At 44.3% G+C, this 18420-nt stretch overlaps 1 protein-coding gene across 1 annotated transcript in view; it reads right to left on the bottom strand.

Annotated features, from left to right (window-relative positions):
* Positions 1 to 1482: 1482 nt before the first annotated feature.
* EVA1C (eva-1 homolog C) overlaps positions 1483 to 18420 on the bottom strand; it is a 25433-nt gene continuing 8495 nt past the window's right edge. Inside the window, exons 4-7 of the mRNA XM_019473054.1 lie at positions 8657 to 8800; positions 4163 to 4234; positions 3291 to 3380; positions 1483 to 1992 (exon numbers count right to left, since the gene is read on the bottom strand). Coding sequence (XP_019328599.1) covers positions 1598 to 1992; positions 3291 to 3380; positions 4163 to 4234; positions 8657 to 8800 — 701 coding nt within the window. The 3' untranslated portion in view covers positions 1483 to 1597. The remainder of the gene's footprint in view (positions 1993 to 3290; positions 3381 to 4162; positions 4235 to 8656; positions 8801 to 18420) is intronic.

Raw genomic sequence — 18420 nt, 5'->3', positions numbered from 1 at the left:
TCAGCCTCTCTTCCTTCCGCTGATACAACGCTGATCACTGCTAAGATTTTTCCGGTTGAGCACGGGATTGCGCCTTAGTCATTTGAGCAAGCCCCCTTCCTCCCTTTTTTCAAGTTTTCCCATGCTTAATTTGACTTTGTATCAGTAGGAAACGACAAGTCATGCCACTTTTTTTTCTTTCTAAGTGTTTCATACTACTTCACTCTACCTAGACGCACAGTGTCTGAGCGGGAAAGCACAATGAACTCATGAAGTATTACCAATAGGAAGTGACATTTTTCCTACTTTTGTTCAGTGAATTCCCTATGGACTGCAGTTAAAATATTGGAGACATTTTATTTAAAGACCGGAAGGTTGTTTTCTCAACTTAGATACATTTCTGATTTAATTTTCTGTCCAACTGAAACCGTATCTGACTAGTCTGAACAACTTTCAAGTGAAGATCGTGAACTTATAAAAAAAATCTTGAGAATTTAACCTTCAATCAAGTGCTGGCTCTAAACCATGCTTTAATATCAGAAAAACTAACACAGCATTTCACTTAGGAAGTAAGAGTTCTTAGTATGTGTCAACTCCAAGAGTCTTTTATGAAAGCAGCCATTTTCGAGCTTGTGCTTCACAAATTTGCCAGCATGGGTAGCAGCAGAATTACATCTCGGGCAGGTATTTTCTGATGGTTGAACGGTGACCTTCTCCTTAACGAGAGGGCACTGAGGGTCTTGAACGCAGATTCATTTTTGCCTTTATGTCCATGCTTCAGCAGTGCTTTTCTTCCTAGGGCTAGCCTTATCTGGTGGCTATGTGCTTTAAAAACGAAGCTGGAGACTCCGAGAGGTATCGTGACATCTCTGCACACCGAAGTGTGCCTGACTTCAGGTGCCGTTACATTACCATCAAGAGGACTGTTACTAAGGAAACTAATTCTCAAACCCTGAAAGTTTTCACTGAAATACCGGGCGCTTCTTTGCAGCTTAGTTTCCAGACCTCCCAGCCCAGAGAGGGACCTTCTTTCACGTCTCTCTTCTAAGTAATTGCATCAGCTGGACTCAAGTGAGCAGAATTTAACCCCCTTGTAATCAGGATCACTGTTACCAGAGGAACGGGATTTATTAGGGAAAGGTTAGGTTAATGAAAGAGCAGAAAAGCTTCAAGAACCTGTGTTTAATTTTCTTTGTCCTGTTCACTCTATTAATACTACTCACATTTCTCATCAATAGAGCACATTCTCATGCAATTTATGAGCTGCAACACACTAACTGGTCACAAGTGCCATGGCCTAATGCAGGTGTTTCTCCATGTTATGCTGCTTGAATATTTTTGTCCTTTTTTAATATTCCTTAACCTGCATATGGCAATTGATCCCAAATTACAGTGAAAAGTAACCCATAACATATATAACTTAAAACTATGAAAGCTTGTAAACGTGTTTTTCACAGAATGATTTATAGACAGTCAAGGGTTTGAAATTCTCCTTTTATTGCATATATTTCTTCTTACTTTACAAATAATTATATGCACTGATACAAATGTTCCTTCACAGAAGGTACATTTCTTTTTAAAAAAAAAAAGGGCTAGGGCGTCATCCAAAATAAGCCATTTATTGTTCATTAATATAAAACATATTCATATTTCTAGGAGGTGTCATATCCACACCACTGTTCATCCAAATTTCTTGTATGATCTGCTCCCTGCGCTCTATCCTTTCGGCCAGTTCCGCCGCCTCTGTTGAATTATAACCTGAGTAAGAAGGCCTGTAAAGTCCCGCTATCTCATCCTGGACGTCCGAATCGGAGGAATCTTCCTCCTCCTCCTCCTCCTCATTTTCGCTGTTCTCGTACGCTCCGTCACTTTCTGGCACTAAGTGATCCTTCTTTCTGTGCAATTTCTGGAAGTAATTCGAGCACGACATGAGGATCACCAAAGTGCACAGCATGACGATTAATCCCACACCAACGCTGGACACAAACAGGAGACCAGCTCTTTCAAGGTGATCTGAAATCAGAAAGCCAGTGCTTAAACACTTTACAAGCTCTGCCAAAGCCTAGCTACAAAAATGTCAGCTGCCATTTCCGAAGCACCCCGCATTATGTAGCCATAACGGTGGGGGGTGCTTGGGGGGACGGGGGCCGTGGGGAGGCTTCTTCTGTCATGCACCGAAACCACCCTGCACTTGCAGTCTGAACGCTGCCGTCTCTGACTCTTCAAATTACTGTGCAAAAATCCCAGCCCCTTACTAACTTTATAAAATAACATTATCCCATCTTTTTATTAGCAGCTTACTAGCATTCTCAACCAGCTACCAGAAGCATACCCTTTTTTTTTTTCCAGCCATCCTGCCAAAACAGGCCTTACCCTCATGAAGAGGGGGCATGGGAAGAGCAACGCTGGGCTCCCCGGAGCCACGGCAGCATCTCCAGGCCGGGCTGGGTAGGGAGCATTTTTCTTCCTTGACATAGTCTGAGATCACTTCTCAGTATAGCAACAAGTGAGACAGATGTGGAAACGGCCTTTCTCGATGGTTGTAAAATCCAACCCTGGCTGCTTGGGGTGTCGCTGGGAGGTCTCAAGGGTGGTGGGGTCTGAGGGTTTGGGGAGAGCTGCTGGGGGCAGCTGTCTCGCCGTGCTGGCAGGCTGCGGCCGCCCTTCACGCTGGCGGGGGAGACCCTTGCAAAGGCTGTGGGATGATGCTCGGCAGCTGCGTGGTTCTTGCCATTTTCTAGAAGAGCAGCAATCTTAGCTCCAGAATCGCTTCTCAACACCAGCCTTTGCTCACTTCCAAAATTTGTGACTTCTCCTGTGGTGTTAGAGATCTGGTGATCACAAATCCACTTGCCCAAACAAAATTTGCCTTAGTGTTGCTAAGTCACAAAACCTGCCATGCCCCATACCAGAGATGGCTGGGTTTGGTGTTTGGTTTTTTTTAATGCCCCTCGATGATCCTTATATGCATGCAAACCAACATTTCCAAAAATGGATGTCTCCAGCGCTGCTCCCAGATCAGGACCAGGTTTTCAAAAATACTGAACAACCGACAGTCTCCACTGAAAATATTCATTAATAAAAATCTGGGCTGCAGTCTCTTTTGAAAGAGTTTGGATCCTTCAAGATGGAAAATATTCTATAAATATCAATTATGCTGCGATTGTCCCATCCACAAGACTGTGATTATATTGTAATAATACTGTTGCTATAAACGTGGGATTACCAGTTGTGACCTTCTGAGGTGATCCTCCCTTTTCCCGAAACGCCACAATCTAATGAACCAAACAATCTCAGCCTCATTTTCCTACCTCTAATGTATGCAAATGTAGCCAAGAAGTGGCTAACGATACTTCCATCTTTCTTTGGCAGTCTCGATTCCTTTGGATCAAAGTCGACACCTGTGACACAAGGAGGGAAAGCAAATTCAATCATATCACAGATGATGAAGCTGCTAAGCTGATACTCACCCAATAACTTTTGAACTAAGAAGTCTGTCTAAAACACAGGCAGGCCAGTGCTGTGCCGTAGGAAACTTGCAGAACATTAGACCAAACAATGTTTGGGAAATTAAAAAAAAATTGAAATAAAGTATAAATAACAAAGTATTGAAAATACTGAGTATCTAGAAAATGGCATAATTATTTAAAAGAATCTATTACCAAGTGAAACCCCTTGCCTATTCCCATTAAGCTTTCTGAAATAATTTACTTCCATTAAGCTTCACAGCTCTCAAACGGACTTCCCAGCCCAATCACTGCAGTACACTCCCGTCATTGATGACAGCGAATACGCATTAGCCACATCATTAATTTGATTTGAGTTCAAGAAGAACAGGTGTTGGCATAACTCTTAAAAGACTCTTCACCCTGAAACAACTGCAGTTTCACTTTTACTCTTCCCACGGTTCAATCGAAGTTAGAAGACAGCACACTGGTTAGGGGTGGGTCTGGACGGCTCACTCGTTTCGCAGCAGTCCTGTGGCAGCAGGACCGTGCTCGTGTGGGTCCCGTCCTGCTCCCAGCCCGTCACGCTGCCCTCCGAGGGGAAGAGCAGCTATTTCAGCAGGGTTTCCATTACCTCGTCCCACCTCCCTTAGACCGAGCTCTGCAGCGGGAAAACATCCTATTTCAATCAAAGACAAAGGAGAGCAGCAAACCGTATTTTTTTTGACGGTACGTACCATCGTTCTGTTTGACGGAAGACTTGCTATCGGTGACCAGGGGGTTGACAGCTGTGAGGATAAATTTAGGAACTGAAAAGACGAAAAGACAAATTGTGTACTGTTAGTTTTAGGAACCAGATCCCCAGTTAACTACCAATCCCACTGCTAACCCCAGGTTTATTAATCGGGTTTCCGATGGTGGTATTGAAGGGATCGGAGCAGGTGGCTCCACTGCTCAAAGATCGGAGTGGGCGGCTGCGTCCAGAGCCAGCAAGGGCAAGCGCCAGCCCTGCCGGTGTGCAAGCCTGGCCTCGGTGCTGCAGCCAGCCTGAGCTTCCTCGGCGGCCCAGAGATGCTCCCTCACACCCGGAGGACAGGAGCGTTTGCAGAGGTGGTGCGTGGTGCAACCCCAGGCAGAGCTGTGCTGCTTATCCCCACCGTACCAGCCCGGCCGGGGCTGCTGCCACTGCGTTGCCTTGACTTTTACTAACCTAGTAATACTCTAACCCCGACAGCTGGCAAATGCGGGGCCCTGCATACGCGGGAGCCCCAGGACAAGGGCTGTGCCCAGCGACATGTCCTCCTCCCTCCACCACCACCCACAGATCTGGCGCACCAGGAGCCACGGCACTGGGATGCTGTGGCATGGGACGGTGGCAAAGAGCACGCTGCTCACGGGGTTAGCGCTGGGGGGGGAGGAAAAGGAGGTGGGAAAGGGAATAAAGTAACTGGGAAGAAGACTTAAAGGAAGGTGGGGTGAGCAGGGAAGGGAGAAAAGGGCAAGTGCTGCAGGCAGAGTGAGCCCGAGGGATGGGATGCGCAGGTAGAGAGCCGGTAATTTTCACCTAAAGATCAGCGAAACACATTATCTGTCGATAATGAATGCTGTCGTCTCTCGCTAGTGGCTAGTTAAGGGCAGCTCTGGACCTGTGACTGGATTCACACACTGGGCCCTGTGCCCGCGTGGAGCTCCAGGAACGTCAATGCAGCTGCATACAGTGGGGGGACCTGCCCCCTTGTTTTCTGCCCCCTTTTTTTTCTACCCCACAAGGGGTGTGCCAACCAGTTGATAGGAGACAAAACTGGCCAACTGCTGGGCTGCAGCCAGATGCTAAACTGTGTCTAGATACTGTTTTTCGATGAAGATAATTCACTGTAATTCTCAGAGAAATGTTTGAAGTCTTGTGTGACATCCTCTGCACAGCCTCTGAGACAAATGGTTGCCGAGGAGGAAGGTGCTCAGGATGGGAAGAGATGCGCTGGGTGGGAGCGGGCTGCGTCCTTCTCATTTTGTTAGTTTTTTCCCTTGCTAAGTTTTCACACTCTTAAAATAATTAAAAGAGCTAAAAGCAGGTGCATCATGCAGATATTGAGAGTTCACATATTCTGTATTAGATGAATGGGCCCTTCAGCTCCCCAGATCTTGGCACCTGTTCCCTGTACTATGTGAAAGCAGAGTGATTGATTTTCAGACTGATGTGAAAGGATGGGGGGAAAGGAAGAAATTTCAAGTATGAAGCTCACCTCTATCCCACATAGAAACACTTGCCAATAAATAGTGTTAAGGAAAGTTAAATGGAACAGAGGAGACTGAGGTTTGGGGCTTAGCATAGTTTTCGTTTGAAAAACAACTAAAAATAGCACTTCTTTCTGAGCAGAACTTTTCTTTGTGTGTGGGCTCAAAGTCATAGCTGTTTTCTTTCCTGATGAAAGAATTTTGTTGGGACTCAGCTCCTGTTTGCAATAGAAGGCCAACAGAGATAGGGGAGAATGAGCTCATTTCTATTTTGGCTTGTACCTCATCGTAATCCTGAACTGTTTTCCAGCGGCAGAGTGTTTTTGTTGGTGCACGAGGCGGACAGTGAGCAGGTTGGTTTGTTTTCAGACTGCACTCTGAATTTGCAGGCCTGGCTGTTATGAACAATGTGCACGTGTTATGAACAACATCCTGGGAGGACGCACCATACTCAGCGCCTTTGTGTGACCTGAAGCTCCTGTCGCACGGCCTGGTGCCCAGGCGGGGGCTCCTTCACCCGTGCTGATATTCCTCCTGCTCCCCTCCCAGGGCTTTGCTTGCTACAGGACTGAATCCTTTCCCCATGTCTTCCCATTGGGTTTGAACAGCTGTTTAATATGCCATTCAAATACTTGTCGTAGGGGGATGCTTAATTCAAAATGGCATGGACAAAAAAAGCTCCCGACTGCTTGCATTGTCAATTTTCGTTATGGCTTTATTTCAGACACGAGGACTTTAACTAGGATAGGCTGCATCGGGTCGCTGAACAGAATAACTGGTACTAGCACGAGGAATTTTTATCAAGATAATCACATCTATACTACAGTTTGTGCCAGTGCTATGTTGTCAAGTAGGGTTGCAGCCAGTCACCTACCGCAAGCTGCCAAAGGCAGCCCACAGGCAGATTTTGAATGGCATCCAGGGAGTGCAGATACAACGCAGGGCATCGGGAGCTGTGTTTCCTGAGAGAGGCTCCTGAAGTCCAGCCTCAGCAAGAGCCTCGTGCAGAGACGAGATGATGCTGAGCAGGTCATCGGGGGCCCTGAGACTGTGAGAAACCAGCACCTCCTGGCTCCTGCTAAGTTTTCACTAGCAGGAATTAACTGCAAAAATAAAAATGCAGCCAGACACACTAGCCCTAAACGGTTGCTGACCACTGAGGTGGGGAGTATGATTTTTTCACAGTCCTGACCATGGTGGAAATACTTTAAGTGTGGCACAGCCCTCAGAGAACGTGGTCTGCTCTGTTGTGCTCCTGTCACTTCAGGGGGAGGCCTATTTACCTTATCTTGGGAAGCATCAGGTTAGCAGGGATCTTCTAGTGAGGGGAAAGAATGTAAAATGTCATTCTGGAATACGCCCATGTTCACTAGATGATCTGTAAAATAATCAAACCTGCAAATCATTGGCTAATGCTTCAGATTGCACAGCTCAGTAGGATTTGGCAGAAGAAAAAGTCTTCAAAATGTGCCAGCAACACACAAGAACGCTATTTATTACCCACATGTTTTTGCAAAACCACTTCCACCAAATAACAGAATGCATAACCTCACTGCAAACAAACATACGCTGGTTTTCTAGTACACAGATACGCAAGAAAGAACAATCTGTTATAATTATCCTTACTCTAATTAAAGAGTATTCCATTAACTCGTTCATAAAGTTACTACAGCATGAAGGCAACTGCACAATAATATAACGTATTAGTGCAAAGGCAGATCTCCAGCTCTCTTCAAAAATATAAAGCTGAATTACTGCAACGCCTCTCACCTGACAACTAACTCACGGGGAGACTGAAAAAGAAAATGTCTCATGCCAGCAAGGAAGCAGCCGGGGCTCACTTTCCTCTGATCTTCAGGTGCACGGTGATCTGGTAATCAATCCTACACTGCTGTTCCCAAAAGCACGTCTCAGATAACCTGTGCCCTTTGACCACTGCTCACTGGAGATGCAGCGAAAGGGCTCTGTGATACGTCCCCGTGGAGCTACTGCTGTGACTCCCTACAGCCCAGGCTCTCTTGAAAAGAGCCAGCAAGGAGCAGGGCTGGCAGCTTTCCAAGCGGTGCACAGTAAGCAGTGGTAACTTGGTGAAAAAGCTTTTACGCATCCTCTGGTTGAAGCAGAGGCCTGTGAGAGACAATCACCCCTGACCCTCACACTTCCACCCCACAGCTAGCCAGCAGCAGAAAGCAGAGCCTGAGGAAATCCGTTCGAGGTTTAAGAAATGCGCAGCCATTCCTAGAAATGTGCAATACCAAAATAAGGCACTACATTTAAGTTCTGCAACCACTTCTCTCTCACCTTTATTGATATTACACTTTGCTGTCCCACAGCCTTTGCTTTTGAGAAAAGAATTATAGGGAATTCTGCTTTCCCCTGATGTAAATGTATCAGTCTATGGTAAAGAATATGGAAAACTGTTTCCACTTGTCTGAGGATGAGCTGAAGTAGGCTTCAGTCCTGCAAGGGATGTATAACCTCAGATCTTTATTTGTAGTGAGGCTTTGCCCATGAGAAAGGAAATCCCTCTGCAAGGCTGAAGGCTGTAGGTGTGCTCATGTGAATCAAATTTCAGGACTGGCCTTGTACACAGTGCTTCAATTATGCTGGACTGCTTTACCTGCACTGATGGCAGGCAATGCCAGGTTATTTCTCCTAGCTCTGCTGCAGGTGAATTCTGCAGAACAGACTCTTGTTTTGATAGTATTTCTCAAAATATTAAAAAACATACTTTATATTTTATTGTCAATTGCATTTTTATAGGAAAAAACGCCTAATGCCTGAGTTTACATCAGGTGCAGCTCTGCCCATGGGATTGTTCACATATTTGCTTGTTTTTGTATGGCTATGCCACAAACTTCCTATGTTAAAAGAAGGGGAGATTTAGGAAGCCTCTGTGTGTGTGTGTTTCTGCCTCCATACACGTGCACCATTTGGCACTGGTTTGCTTTGCAAGCAGAATGACAGCTTTAAAATGATCATGCATTTGCTCTTACCACATGCATAGCTGACGTTAAGGTATTTTGTCACTCCAGGTAGGCACGGACTTCCAAAATCCCGGCTAGTGACAATGATTTTGCATCTCTGTTTCCCATAACACCTTTTTGATAAAACTTCTAGCGCCGTGTAAGACAAACAGTCTGAAAGAAAAATACATGCCATAAATATACAACACTGGTGTTATCAGCAATGACAGCTGCTACACGCACGACTAGAGATACAAATCTGCTATTGATTTCAGGCATATGTTTGCCTAAGCAGGATTTCAGAATTAAATGTTCAGATTCGTCAACGCAAGGAAGGCAGCTGCAATGAGAATGTGAACTTGCAGCAAGCTAACTACCTCATGCTGACTTCCAGGTGCATGCTTTGGTTGCGGTAAGATTCATGTCAACCTCCAAATGAGGTGCCCAGTATAAGACCTCTATGTTCCCTTCACGATCACTTGGAAAAAATAAGCACATTCAAATAGCTCTCCATCTATTCCATTTCAAGATGAGTGTGCAAATAAAGGGAGATGCAATGCTGTTTGCAGGTCTTTCTCTTGGTCCCTGGGTTATTGAGATGATTTGACGGAATGCCTAATTTCAGTTCAAGTCAGGTGAGATCAATTTTTGCGTGTCACAACAGCTAGGGCTACAGTGAAGTTCGGTGCATTAAAGGTACCTTTTGATTTATTATGCCTGTCACTGGTAGGAGCCATTCTGCTGTGGTGAAAAGGTCAAAACGGGCTCAATATTTAACCAGGGAAACATTTGGCTTCTTCCTCCCATACCAAATTCCAGGCTGTTCTAGTAAGGCTGCCACCACAAGCCAAGTTTGCATGCCTAAAGCAACCTCAACGGCATCTGCACTGCGCTGCCTTCATGCCCTCATTACATGAGGTAACCCACATCATTTTCAAAGCAGCCTAAACTACCCCTGACTTTGTGCAGATGAAGAGAGTCCAGATTGCTGAACCTCTCCCTGTGGGCAAGAAGCATGTGCCGTGTGTGAAAACCTGCCTTGCTAACATCTATGCTTGGAGTTGGGATTTCTTTATTCAAGTCTTACGCCTTCTGCCACAACTTATAAAATAATAAAACTTGATTAGCAGGATTTTACACTGAAGCTGAAATTATTTGAGTGGGAAAGTGTGTGTCAGACAAACTTTAAAAGATCTGCTTTAAAAAAAGAAAGAATGTCTCTAGATGTTTCTAGATGTCTCTAGAAATCCCTGGTATCCACGTGTGCTAAACTCCAAGCCACAAAGCAAAAACACCCCTTTGTTTTGGTTTCTAAACAGAAACAACAAGTCTGGAGTTAAGTAATACTTTTCTGAAGCTGTCTGCTTCCAGTCAGCGTTACCTCATGCATTTTGTGACTTTCTGTGGATGACAGGTATTTCTCACTATAGTATTCTGAGGTAGGGACACTCTAGAGGTCTGAAAACATATTTTTCTGGGCATTAAACCAGTCCTTCTTCCTACAGCAAAACTCAGATAAGGATGGCACCTTGTCACCTTCCAACTGCTGAAGCTCATTTGTGCCTCTTCAGAGGAAGGAGAAATAGTGCTCGCAAAGACGCTCCAAAGGTTCCCCAAATCAGTCTTGTTTGGAAAGAAAAGGCAGGTTTGAGACTGGAGTTCTTGACAAAGAAGATTCACCTTTAACATGTGAAAATGGGGCAGATTTGTGATTTTTAGAGTTAATCCCCTGACGCCAGCACTACATAAGTCATGTACTTGAGCGGAGCCAGCGGGAGATACTGGGCTGATTTGTTTAGCAAAGGGCTCGTGGGTTACCTTTGGAGATGGATTTTTAGGAGAGCAACTCTTTCTTTGTTTTTTCAGAGACCTAAAAACCTAATGCCCATGTGTCCTGGGAGGCTGCTGGGCAGGCAGGGAAGGCTGAACTAAAACATCGGATAGTTCTGATTAAGTAACTCATCCGTTTTAGTCTCCCTCCCTGACAATTTTAGATGAGCAAGGATGTATTTGGGTGGACATTTTAGGCAGCCAAGTAGCTTATTTTGGCAAGTACGAAAACAACTGAAGAATATCAGGAGGAATTATCAGATGATTCATAAATGAATGGATTGGAAGCACAACAGCAATCTGGCAAACTGAATTATGTTTTCTACAGAATTTCCTGCCCTACGAGCTGCTCACAGTGTCTTAAAAAACAGGAGGCTGTTGTGCTGATGGTTTTCTACAAATTCAGTGATACAGTGAGTACATGTTTCATTTTGCCTTTGGTAGATGTTTGCTCATGTTTCTGTGGGAGTTAATAGCTCCTTATCGTCTATATTCATGTTGGATTTGGCTCTTCTACCTGAGGAGCCAGTTGCCATATGCCTGCAGGTTCTTGGCAGGCCAGTTTTTGGAGAACTTCCCAAGGCTTGCCTGGTGTCACAGGTGAGTAAATGCAAACCAAGGCTGGCTTGCTTTTGCAAGACAGCACAGAAGTTAACTGGAAAGACCTATAACAAAAAACCCCTCTTTAACAGCTTCCTGTGGTCTAACAAGACTTAGGCTTTTAGTGATTCAGTCAAAAAACGTTCAGTTTTTTTCTCTCTGGTTTACGTGCGTCCTTGCTATCTCCCCACTAGCTCTCCCGGCAGCTGAGCAATGAGTTCAGCTCGGAGGAATTCTGTGTACTCGGTACCAGGCCACTTTTTCAACGGCTGCATCTTTGTCTGTGCAATGTCCCACAAGCAGACATTACAGAAGTGTATCTGCACCGAAGTCAGAGGAATCAGTGTGTGCCAAAGGGACGTTCAAGCTAGTTTCAATCAAACTTGCTTGGGGTCTAATAGCAATCCAGCTGCAGCAAGGCAGAACTTGCGCTGGGAATAAATTATCTTCCTTCTGGTCAAACACCTTACTGCAGTGTCTGAACGAGGAGAGGATTCAGTCAGTGCTGCATTTTGAGTAAATGAGTGAATAGTCCCACTGAACGGTCCCGAAGAAATCACAAATCAGGAGATGAACATAAATATGCAATGTGTCTTCTTTCTGAATATCTAAGTAATGTTTGAGCTACACATATGTTTATGGGGCTTGCTAAACTGGTACCATACGTTTAAAATAAACTGCCTCTTGAAAGGCACGTTCCCGGCATGCTAGAAGGCTGGTGGCATCCACCAGCAGCGGTGGAAAAGGCAGCAATGTGTGGCTGGGAAAACACTCCATTCTTCACGCCTTTATCCCACAGTTGCCTGCTACACACCAAGACTGCCGGTGGATCTTTTGAAACAGACACTTACATAGATGGCATGGAGATACAGGTGTCAAGCAGAGGTTCTTAATTCAGTAATGAACTATCAAATCTGACTGCAGCTATTTAACAGTTAGAGTAGACAGCCTTGTTTCTGGAGGAAAGGCTCTTTCAGCTCCCTAATTAGCTTTGTTTAGGAAAGTTTTGGCATGCAAATGACATGCCATAAATCATGCAGGCTTTAATGAGAAGCAATTTGTCTTCTGGTTTCTTAAAGCTTCTCTCAATTCAGACAGTAAGAGCTTTCCCTCCCTTTCTTTCCACCCTGCCACACAAGACCTGCAGGTGATGGAGCAGCCAGAGCTGGCCTGAGCGTCTTGTGCCAAGCTCCGGCAACAGCGTCCTGTCACACCCTCTCCAAATGTTGCTAACTGCTGTCTTCTCTCACATCACTGCGCACAGGGCGAGCCTCAAGACACGGTGGGTAGGGGCTATCTCTCAAATGTAGATCCGCATGACGTAAAACGTAACCTGCTGGTGCAGGACCAGGGCACCCAAAAAAGAAACCCCTCCACAATTTGTCACTCCAGTACTGGAGCCCAGCTGCTTCTTGCTTTCATCCCGAACTGCTGGATTATGCTGCTTTATGCTTTCTGGGCTGTGCCTACCCGCAAAAGAATAAGGAGCTTGCTTTTAAAATCAACTGAAAGCAAAGATTTCACACTACCAAATCGGGATGGCTTGTGCTTTGTGGAGCCCAAGTATCAGCTCTGGGGATAAGAATTGACAAGGGGAAACTATGGAGTTCGGAGCAAGCTAAGGCTGCAGACTCCTAAAGAAAGTTACCATAATAATATGGTAATTTATGCAAGAGCATGGCACACAGGGTCCTGCCTATGCATCAGAAAAGGGCCATTTGAACCACTGATTCTAGCAAAAACACACAATGTGATCAACAGCACTTACGAAAAGTGTTGCTGATACCTTTATATTCCAGGTCCAAGTATTGTCAGCAAACAAGGCAGTATGATATGCTAAAAATACTACTTACTGCCGGCACTGGCCGCTCCTGAGAAGTGAATACAGCACCAAGGCTTTCTGAAAAGCTGCACCCTCTCTCCCCCTCTCGCTGTGGTGCCTGTTGTGAGGCCCTTGTAGCCTGCATGAGATTAGCCCATTGCTTGGTTTTATTTACAAGCGGCTCTGAGTTCAGAATTCAGTCTGTAGGTATTTTGCACAACCCCCCCTCCAGTCTTTCTCTCCTTCTTGCACATGCATATGCAGAGAGTGGAGGATCCATCTGCCAGCACGAACACCGAGGGCAAGAGACAAGTGGAGCTCCCCACTCGCTGGCGGCAGCAGGAACCAGACTCCCTCTGCTCAAATGCTCGTTGCTTTGTTTTGCACCATTTGGGTCTGCATGTACACAGGCAGGAGTTCCTTGGCTTATTTTAGACTCGAGTGCCAAGTGTACTTTTCCAAACAGTTCAAAAATCTAAGCTAGAAAAGACTATACACAAGAAAACCCCTGAATTGCTAGTAAAGAAAACATTAATGGATGAAGTGATGTGCGTCTGAGCGTGCTTCAAGCAACTTCAAACAGCTGGTCAGCCACATGTGACCTTCCCTGTCCATCTCGGCAGAAAGTTAACTGGACTCTAAAAATGGTGGCTGCTCTCTTCTTCCCTTCAAACAACCGCTTCCCATCCTGCCAATGCTTTGAACGCCTTTTCTTTTTGGGGAGCTTTGTCTTGACAAGATTTCTTGGGGCCAAGGGGTGCAATGGTTCCTACTGGCACCTTTTGGGGCCCAAAACACCTACTAAGCTTCCCAGCTTGCTCAGGCTGACATGGACAAGGAACTTTTCATATCTGATGCCTGCACATAGAGAGTTGACTTAAGGATTTCTGTGGTGGAAGCAAAATTGAACAATTTTATCCTTACTTTTGCACCCATAAAATTCAGTTGACTTGTCTTCCACAACCAAAGTGGCAAGGCACTAGCGGCAGAAGCTGCAAAGGGAGATGTCAACCTACCCCACATCCTTGAGCCCTGGTCCTGCTACGGAACAGTGCCTCTGCACCTACCCTGCTCACACCATCCCTCTGCCTTCACAGCTGGAGCACATTGGCTCTTTCATGGTGTCCCTGTAAGAGGTCCTATGCTGCGTTAGTAAAATAACTGCTCTGCAGCCTCAAGTTTCTTCCGTTCAGGAGCCTGCCACTTGCATGTCTGCCCATGGGGCTTGTGTTTGAAATCAGCCCCATAGTTAGCTAGTAAATATATGCTAAGCAGATGATGCTCAGGAATAGAAGGGCATACCCAGGCCTTGAACCAGTGATGCTTGCAGTTTAGAAAGGACTTAGTCACCTTCTCTGTAGCAGCTCTGAGCTACAAGCTCTTGCTTCTTCCCCCAGCAGAGGACTGGGCTCAGTGTTTCTGTTAATTTCTGTTAATTCTGTTTCTAAGTGCTCCTTGAAATGTCTGTGCTTCAATACCCGGCATTTCCTAAATTTTGGCCAACTTACATGGTTTGCACTTCATGGCACCTAGAAGTCTATAGCTAGCATGAACCTAATAAGTTCAGTGTGCAAGCATTTCCAGATCTGCCTATAGCTGTTTGTACCTTTACTTCATTTACATCTGCTCTCAAGAGACTTATACAAAGGCCTGGCTCACGCTAGGAGGAATATACATCTCTTAGTAAGAGAAAGAAACCAAAAGCTTTTCAATCACTGTTAGTGAATAAGAGATGTAGGTCCTTTGAATTGTCCACAACACTGATACCAAAAAAAAAAAAGAAAAAAGAACAAAAAGGAATCGCAGTATCACAAAATACTGTTACATAACAAAATCATGACGCCTTGCTGGGCTGGAAGGAACAGGATTTTGAAAATCTCTCTTTCTTGCCTTGCTAACACCCCTTCTTCTTAGCTGAATGCCATTTCACTGGGAAGAGGGGATTAGGACAAAACCCAGCCCGAGGGTATGGCATGCCATGGTGCAAGCTGTGATGAGAGTGCCTGAATTCTCCACCTCCCCTCTCAACCTCCCAAAAGTGGGAACAGGTAAAAGAGAGGGCTGTGCTGGAAAGGACCCTACCTTCCAGCAATGAAGATATGCAATTCAGGGCTCTGCTCGTCATTAGGGCTCAAGGGAATGCACATCTGACCAGCCAATGCACATCCAGGTGCAACTTCTGGGAAGGACATTTTAGTGTTCCAGCTTGCAAGTTGCAGCTAGAGGCAACCCACTACCAAGCCTTCCTTCAAGAACTTTTCATGTTTAAACAAGAGTAGTTTATGATTTGAGAAGTGTTTGTTGACCTGAATCTTCCTTGTACTCTCTATGGTAACCTGTTCTGGCACAACTCTTTAACTTCTTTTGGCCAATAAATTTTGTCTTTCCTCATGCACATGTTAGTACAAATATAAAAGAGGTAGTATGTCAGAAAAGGCAACAACTCACACAGGAACAAACTGCTACGGTTTCCTGCTTTGGTGCTGGGCACAATAGATTCCTCTAAGCAGAACCATCTGCTACAAAACTGCACCCAAAAAAGTTTCAGTTTTCTTGTGAAGTTTTTGATAATCTTAGTAAAACAGGGAAGTTACTTTCTGTAAATTCTGTACAGTCTTAACCGTGCCAGTCGTTTGAACACCTGCAGAAGCAGGACACTGCTTGAAGTTTTTTATTTTCCTGCAATGATCCAGAGATCTTGTAATGGAAATAATTCCCTGTGCTTCAATGAACTCCGCTACCTATGGCAGGAGCTAGCTTTGCAGAAGAAACTTTTCCTGAAGGCAAAATATCCTGAAATGCCTGGAGACAAGATTTTACGCACTGTTCTTTGAAGTGGGAAACGGAAGGAATGCATGGCCCTGATGACAAGTCAGAGAGCAAGACCAGAGACGTGTAAAAATACCGTATTTCAGTTCGATGGTGAAAGTGATAAAAAACAGGAAAAATGTTTTATAGTGATCTTATATGGAAATTTCACATTCTTTGACAAATCCTCCCTCTCCCCCAAACTGCATCGAGCAAGATGAGTTGTTCTAAGCATAGCTTTTTGTTTCTGGTCATTTTTAACAAAGGCAAGAGACGTTTTGAAATGAAAGGTGCAAGTTACACATATAATTAGGTATAAGTCTTGGGACTGAAGTAGGGCTGTCTTATCAGCTATGGTACACGTTAAAAGAGTTTCTTGTACTCAATAGTTCAAATCTTTACCCAGATTCAAATCTTCTCTTTATCTGAATCAGAACGGGGACTTGAATGTATGTTTCCCATAACCCATCGTGTGTGGGCTTTTCAGTTCACTTTGCCTCGTGCTAAAGCTGTTCCATTGCCTAGGGTAAGCAAGACTTAACCAGACCAGAGGACAACTCTACTGTAAAGGCTTTATCTAGCAGGGATGACACCATGATGCCATTGCTCTTCTTCCTCCTCTGTACTGAAAATGGCACCTAATTTACATTATTAAACTGTTTCAGAAAACTAGTTCCAAGAGGAGGCAGTCATGCTAAATGTTGAGCTGAGGCTCAGGATCCTACAAGTGCTCCGAGGCCACGCAGATATCACCAATACCAGAGAAATATACTCTATTTCCTATATGGAGAACAGCCTTTGTGCTAAAGAAATTTTGTTTTCCTGTGTTCCCTTTGAAGCAAAGCTCCGAAAATCTGTCAGCTGATTTGATAGACTGTTCAGAGAAAAGCGATAGTTCAGAATACATCTGTCTCAGTCCAAAGCTGCTGTTTGTCATTAACTGCTTATCAGCTACATTACATGTAACATGAGGTCACCAAATCTAGAGAAGTATCTAATTAATTCAATACCCTGTACTCCTAGCAGGTCCATATCAAGTATGGATAGATGCAAACCTCTTGAGCTCAGCAGAGACTTCCTATACTTGTCATTAGGACCTACAAATGACTTCTCTTCTGCATAGTACTAAAAAAAGGCCTCACAGTTTCCCTGTGATGCAGTGAAAGCAATGTAAAGGCTCAAGCACTGCCTTTAGGCTGAGATGCACAAACGTGAGTAGAAACAACAATGGATGTGTGTTGGAGCAGATTTAGCTTTTGGTGCAAACGTATATATACAAGTACGTGGGCTCTGATTCAGGAATGAAGAGCAGCTGAAGTAAGTTTTCTAAATTGTCTCAAATTGTTAAAATCACGTTGACATTTAAATTACCGTTGCTTTCCCTGACAGAAAGGTACACAGACATTAAAAAAGTCTAATCATGCACCCACTCACATCTGCATGTGCTTAAATAACCACATAAATAAGATTTAAGCTCGGGATGGATAGATCTGGAGTCAATTGGATTTGGCTCCTAAGTGCTAAGTCTTTTGTGATAACTGAATGTGTACTCCCAAGCCACATAGGTGCTTTTGAAAATTATACTCAACTGCAGAGGGTTACTGGTACCATGAAGGAAGAGGCCAAGCACTTTCATAAGTAATGGAAAATCTATACAAGGATCTACCTTCTATAGATCTACCTTGTGTTTGTCTCAGGTTTTATGCTCTCTCCTATGACCACAGTTTCAGGTTGCTTTATAGAAGACAAAACCAGCAACAGCCAGGGTGTTCCTCAAGAGGTGCTCGTATGCAGGGGGCCACAGCAGAGAGTTTGTTGCTGTTGCAAATTCTTTCTCTATTTATACTGGGAAACTTTATCCAGTAAGAAGGGTTTGCAGTATTCTGATCTGTGAACTGTAAGTGCTGACATTAGAGGCAAGTCAATGATTTTCAGAGGTGAATGAAGTGCAAGAAATAAGTATGATGGCAGCCTTTCTCGATCAGCTGAGCTATCTCTGCTCTGCTTTGCGCCATACACTAACGCCACCATCATGAAGGATGTATGGGTCTGTCAGAAACCTGCTAAAATGTTTCCTCCACAGAACAGATAGGCAGAGCTAAAGTCTGTGTGAAGGACCACACAAGATAGCCAGTCTGAAAGACAGACCTGGCAATTTTAAATAGATTGTCTAAGAACAGATTACAATTTGCAGCCAATACATTTTTAATAATATCTATGCAACTAAATAGAAACATTGGCTTGCAGACAAATGGCTTTTAAGACTAATTATTGATCTCTTCTTGATGTTCAGAGATGCTTCATTAACCATACACCAGCTGAGACTATAGAGTGAAGTCAATGACTGGTTATCGATGTAGACCATACAACTACTTATGATGTTTTGGGTTCTTTTACCTATTCAGAAGGGAATGGTCCAAAGTAATACTAATATTATAGCAACATTAACATATTGTTTATATATTAATTACTAATATAGTGACAATAATATATTAATATATGTATCAGGATGCACCTGCACTAGTAAATCAGCAGTGAGAGGGCATGTTTCTGGCACTGCAACGCAGTGCTCCATTCTGATAAGTATGGTCCCTGCACCCGTGTCCTGGTCTCGGCTGTGATAGAGTTAATTTCCTTCCTAGTAGCTGGTACAGTGCTGTGTTTTGGATTTAGGATGAGAATAATGTTGATAACACACCGATGTTTTAGCTGTTGCTAAGTAGTGCTTACACTA

The sequence above is a fragment of the Aptenodytes forsteri genome, unplaced genomic scaffold, assembly GCF_000699145.1.
Source record: "Aptenodytes forsteri isolate BGI_AS27 unplaced genomic scaffold, ASM69914v1 Scaffold2, whole genome shotgun sequence".
NCBI lineage: Eukaryota > Metazoa > Chordata > Aves > Sphenisciformes > Spheniscidae > Aptenodytes > Aptenodytes forsteri.
The sequence above is the reverse complement of the archived record's forward strand: the minus strand, read 5'-3'. Positions and strand labels throughout refer to the sequence as shown.